This window comes from Arachis ipaensis, chromosome B08 (genome assembly GCF_000816755.2).
Source record: "Arachis ipaensis cultivar K30076 chromosome B08, Araip1.1, whole genome shotgun sequence".
NCBI lineage: Eukaryota > Viridiplantae > Streptophyta > Magnoliopsida > Fabales > Fabaceae > Arachis > Arachis ipaensis.
In genome coordinates this window covers 7,274,756-7,279,987 of record NC_029792.2, presented here as the reverse complement: position 1 = coordinate 7,279,987, position 5,232 = coordinate 7,274,756, and the positions used below count along the sequence as shown (strand labels likewise).

The 5,232-nt window shown below is 39.0% G+C and overlaps 1 protein-coding gene across 3 annotated transcripts in view; it reads left to right on the top strand.

Moving 5' to 3' along the window:
* Nucleotides 295-5,232, top strand: part of LOC107613547 (homeobox-leucine zipper protein HDG2) — a 6,960-nt gene continuing 2,022 nt past the window's right edge. Inside the window, exons 1-10 of one of the 3 annotated variants that reach the window (XM_021108770.1) lie at nucleotides 295-669; nucleotides 1,345-1,664; nucleotides 2,174-2,460; nucleotides 2,534-2,651; nucleotides 2,738-2,926; nucleotides 3,425-3,880; nucleotides 3,963-4,082; nucleotides 4,158-4,533; nucleotides 4,741-5,012; nucleotides 5,105-5,200. In XM_021108770.1, the coding sequence (XP_020964429.1) occupies nucleotides 1,539-1,664; nucleotides 2,174-2,460; nucleotides 2,534-2,651; nucleotides 2,738-2,926; nucleotides 3,425-3,880; nucleotides 3,963-4,082; nucleotides 4,158-4,533; nucleotides 4,741-5,012; nucleotides 5,105-5,200 (2,040 nt within the window). In that variant the 5' untranslated portion in view covers nucleotides 295-669; nucleotides 1,345-1,538. Of the gene's footprint in view, nucleotides 670-1,344; nucleotides 1,677-2,173; nucleotides 2,461-2,533; nucleotides 2,652-2,737; nucleotides 2,927-3,424; nucleotides 3,881-3,962; nucleotides 4,083-4,157; nucleotides 4,534-4,740; nucleotides 5,013-5,104; nucleotides 5,201-5,232 lie in introns of those variants that run through there. The other 2 variants (XM_016315596.2, XM_021108771.1) reach the window with 2 other exon arrangements.

The following is a 5,232-nucleotide window of genomic DNA, read 5'->3' as shown; positions in this document are numbered from 1 at the left end:
ATATGTTGAGATTTATTAAAAAAAAAAATAACCCCCAACAACATGGAGAGAACATATATCATATCATATAGTAGATCATGCGAAAAAGTGAATTCAATATAGAATGGAAGCTAAGTAACAAAAAAAAAAAACTAACTGGTTTGGTAGCCGTCATTGGTTGCTCTATCAACTCTCTCCCAATGCCCAAATACATAAAAATAAAAAAAATAAATATGGGTTCTCTCTCTCTCTTTCACTTTCTCTCACTAGTCACTAGCAAATTACTACACACCTCTTTCGCACCACCATTTAATGCAATTGCACCATCTCAATACGCTCAGCAATAACTCATCGCTGCCACATTTTTCTCCATCCCCCTCTTTCTCCTCTCTTTCTTCCATCCTTCAATTCAATTCCTTTGTCCTCACTCTTTCTCTCTTCTCCTTCCTCCATGTGAACATCATCTTTTTTTTTTTTCTTCTTCTTCTTCTTCCTACCTTCACTGCTTACCCTATAACCAACCCTTTTCCATAACTCTCCTCAAAACAACCTTTCTTATCCCTCAAAAGGGTCCCTTTTAAGGCAACAAGCTTGTGCTTATACCCCAAAAGCAGATCTAAATTAACTGCCTTTATCTTCTTATTATAGATATATAGCTATAGCTTCCCCAGCAACTACCGCACCTCACTGGTAAGTGAGAGTTTCAGATCATTCATTATTATTTTTTCTTCCAAACCAAATCGGTGCTGCTGTGTTTGAAATCTTCCTTTTGATTTTTTTTTATTTTTTATTTTTTTTGAGTGAGTTGGTTTCACTCTTGCATATATAGCTAGGGTTGCTAGAATGTGAAAAGGAAACGGTAGGTTTGCTTAAATATAAAGGAAAGCAAGAACTATCGTTGGATTTTTTTTAATTTTTTTCCCTAGATCTTCGTTGGCCTTATATATTCCCCCTTTTTTTTGTTTTCTTAAATAAAAAGAAATTATTACTGTATTTTCATATCCTGATATGATCCTTTGTGAGTTGATTTTTGTAGTTTCAGAAAATTGTCAACAATAGTACACTTTTCTTCTCTGCATTTTCAGTCACTTATATATATGTCATATATTACATCACATTTCTTTCGGAAATCCTTAGAAACACTCAGAAAAAATGTTAGTCCAACCCTCCTCTACTATCATTAATTTTTCTTCCTTACACATAATTCTCTCACTCTGAACAAATAGCATAATAAGAAGCCCTTAATTAATACGTCAACGTTTTCTAATTTGCCTAAATTTTATTTTATTTGATCACGTTGCTTATTATATAGTATATGTTATACATGTTAATATGTTATTATGTTAACTTCATTTTTATCTGTAGTGACGTACTCACATTAGCCTTGCCACACCGCCGTACCAACTGCAAGAATCTAAAGAGAAATTAAAGGATCCAAACTTGGATCGGAAGCTGAATTCATCGAATTAGTAAAAGGGTCTAAGAAAATCTAACTCTCTAACCCAATAACAAAGTTGTTATTACTATTATTATTGTTGTTTTGGGGGTTGTGGAGAAATATGCCAGCCGGTATTATGATTCCGGCGAGAAACATGATGTCATCGATGATCGGAAGGACCAACAATGGAAACAGCCTTGGGGGTGGGTTTGGATCTTCGTCTTCCTCTGGACTCTCTCTTGGCCAGGTTAATTAATTGGTGCGCTTCACTTTTAAATTAATTTAATTAATTAATTAATTAGTCGCTTAATTATTAATTTCAACATCCTTATTCAAAATTTTCGTGACAATTTTCTTGTTCTTGTTTCCCATATTTGATGCTAATTTGACTAGCTACTTGTCTATCTATTATGTCTGGATTTATCACAGTCTCTATAGCGCCATTTTCTTTTCTTTTTTTATAATTTTTTTTACCAGTTGGAAAATAAACATCCTTCTCGATATTCGTAAAGCGCGTTATCCTTTTCGATTTTCACTGTTTGGAAGCTAAGTTGTTTACCTCAAAAACATAAATCTAGTACTCTAGTCAAACCCCACTCACCACCCAAGTTTTCAGCACAAACATAAACCCTTTTTCACCATTTTTCAAAACTAACAAAATAGATAAAGAAAAATAGTAACATTAAAAAAGAAATTAATAAAAGAATAATGACTTAGTGTACTTGTACTATAAACCTCGTATTCTGTTGATGTTAGATTGAGAACCACAACAAGGGTTCAGAGACACATCACCAAAGATCCATGGATATGTTTCAAGCCAACATGATGGAAGGTGGTCAATTGCACCACCACGGCCTCGAGATGGGTCAGAACACGCCGGAGAGCGACGTTCCTAGAATCCGAGAGGACGAGTTCGACAGCGCCACCAAGTCCGGCAGCGAGAACCAAGAAGGTGGCGCCTCCGGCGAGGACCAAGACCCCCGCCCTAACAAGAAGAAGCGTTACCACCGCCACACCCAGCACCAGATCCAGGAAATGGAAGCGTAAGCAGCTATAAACGATAATCAATTTTATATTCACATTTTTGGATTTATTTATTTATTTTGGTTCCTTTAGATTCTTTAAGGAGTGTCCGCACCCAGATGACAAGCAAAGGAAGGAACTGAGCCGTGAGTTAGGGTTAGAGCCATTGCAAGTGAAGTTTTGGTTCCAGAACAAGCGCACTCAAATGAAGGTAACCACTAACCACTTTCTTTCAAAAGCTTAAACTGTTGGGTAAAGACACGCAAATAAATATACATGTTAATAATATCCGTGCAGACGCAACATGAGAGGCACGAGAACACGCAGTTAAGGACAGAGAACGAGAAGCTGAGAGCGGATAACATGAGGTATAGGGAGGCTCTTAGCAATGCCTCTTGCCCCAACTGTGGTGGACCAACCGCCATTGGAGAAATGTCTTTTGATGAACATCACTTGAGGCTTGAAAATGCCAGGCTAAGGGAAGAGGTATACTACATACAATATGCACCTTACCAACAATAACAATCTTCTCTCTCTGTTTCTTGCTACTTACTATTTGCCGAATAATAACTGTGAAAAACGTGTAATCAAAGTTGAAACCAACAGTTTCCCACTAATTTATCGTGTTAAATTAGTCTGACACGGGAATAAGTACCTTGCTCTAAATATATACTACATTAGCCACAAGCACAAAGTTATAAACTCGTTTAGAATGGTTAAAACAACATATTAAATTATCTAACAGTATTTTTTACTATCAATCTTAGATGAATACAACTGTACATAATTGCATGTAAATTTACACTTTAAATAAATAAATTGTTAGTAATTTTAAACACTTGCAAATTGCAATTACAGTATATATTGGTAACAAAACAACACTTTCCCCCCTCTATCCGACAAACCCTAGATTCAAGAATATATGTAGTTGAAGTTGATGAGCCTTGAAGTGTTTAATTTGTGTTTGTTACTTTTGATGTTCAGATTGATCGGATTTCTGCCATTGCTGCAAAGTACGTGGGGAAGCCAGTGGTGAACTACCCACTCCTTTCGTCATCCTCAGTTCCAGCACGTCCGCTAGAACTCGGCATTGGTGGTTTCGGTGGGCAAGCGGGCATGGGTGGCGGCGACATGTACGGAGGAGGTGGAGCCGGAGATCTTCTGAGGCCAATAAGTGGGCCCACTGAAGCAGACAAGCCAATGATAATAGAGCTGGCCGTAGCGGCCATGGAGGAGCTGATTGGAATGGCACAGATGGGTGAGCCTCTTTGGTTGACCACACTTGATGGTGCCACCACTGTGCTTAACGAGGATGAATATGTTAGATCTTTCCCCCGTGGAATCGGACCCAAACCTAATGGATTCAAATGTGAGGCTTCACGAGAAACCGCTGTTGTCATCATGAACCATGTGAACCTTGTTGAGATTCTCATGGATGTGGTAATAATACTAATCAATTGCATGTGTTATGCGTACACATATCAGTAATTTCTGTCAAGATGCATGATAATTAAAAAAATAGTTGTTTTCGTTTGATCAGAACCAATGGTCGACAGTTTTCTCTGGAATAGTTTCAAGAGCGGTGACTCTAGAAGTTCTATCAACAGGGGTAGCAGGAAACTATAACGGTGCCTTGCAAGTGGTATGTGTATATATATATATACATGGATTGAGAGGAGCATGAATGCATATTGTTAATTAATATGTACTGATGCAGATGACGGCGGAGTTACAAGTGCCTTCGCCGCTGGTGCCAACAAGAGAGAGCTATTTCGTAAGGTATTGTAAGCAGCACGCGGACGGCACGTGGGCAGTGGTGGACGTGTCGTTGGACAATTTGCGGCCTAGTCCTTCGGCCAGGTGCAGGAGAAGGCCTTCTGGTTGCTTGATTCAAGAAATGCCCAACGGCTATTCCAAGGTCATATGGGTTGAGCACGTTGAAGTTGATGACAGAGGCGTTCATAGTCTCTATAAGCAGCTTGTTAGCTCTGGTCACGCCTTCGGTGCCAAACGCTGGATTGCAACCTTGGATCGCCAGTGTGAAAGGCTCGCTAGTGCCATGGCCACTAACATTCCCACCGTTGATGTTGGAGGTAGCAAATAATTAATTACAATAATTGCTAATATTGATATCTGAGAGCTGTTAAATAAAAATTTAATTAAATAAGTTAAATCATCTAACGACTCTCAAGTATCAACTTTATGTGAAGTCCACTGCACTTGTTCACGTAATAAATAACTTCCTTTCTTTCTTTGTTTTTATGAGATGATTAATGTGGTCGGTGTTGAGTAACTAACAGTGATAACAAACCAAGAAGGGAGGAAGAGCATGCTGAAACTGGCGGAGAGAATGGTGATAAGCTTTTGTGCTGGGGTGAGTGCTTCAACGGCGCACACGTGGACAACGCTTTCTGGAACGGGTGCGGATGACGTCAGAGTCATGACACGTAAGAGTGTGGATGACCCTGGAAGGCCACCTGGCATTGTTCTCAGTGCTGCTACTTCTTTCTGGCTCCCAGTCCCTCCTAAAAGGGTCTTTGAATTCCTCCGTGACGAGAATTCCAGAAGCGAGGTCACCGTTTTTAACTATCAAATTGAGTTCAAATCTTTCTTCTACTCTTCAATCTTCATGTATGTCTAACTAGCTTTGGAAAAATCAAACAGTGGGACATCCTTTCCAATGGTGGAGTTGTTCAAGAAATGGCACATATTGCTAATGGAAGAGATACTGGAAATTGTGTCTCTCTCCTTCGAGTCAATGTATGTTACGTACTTTGACCTACAATTTACTT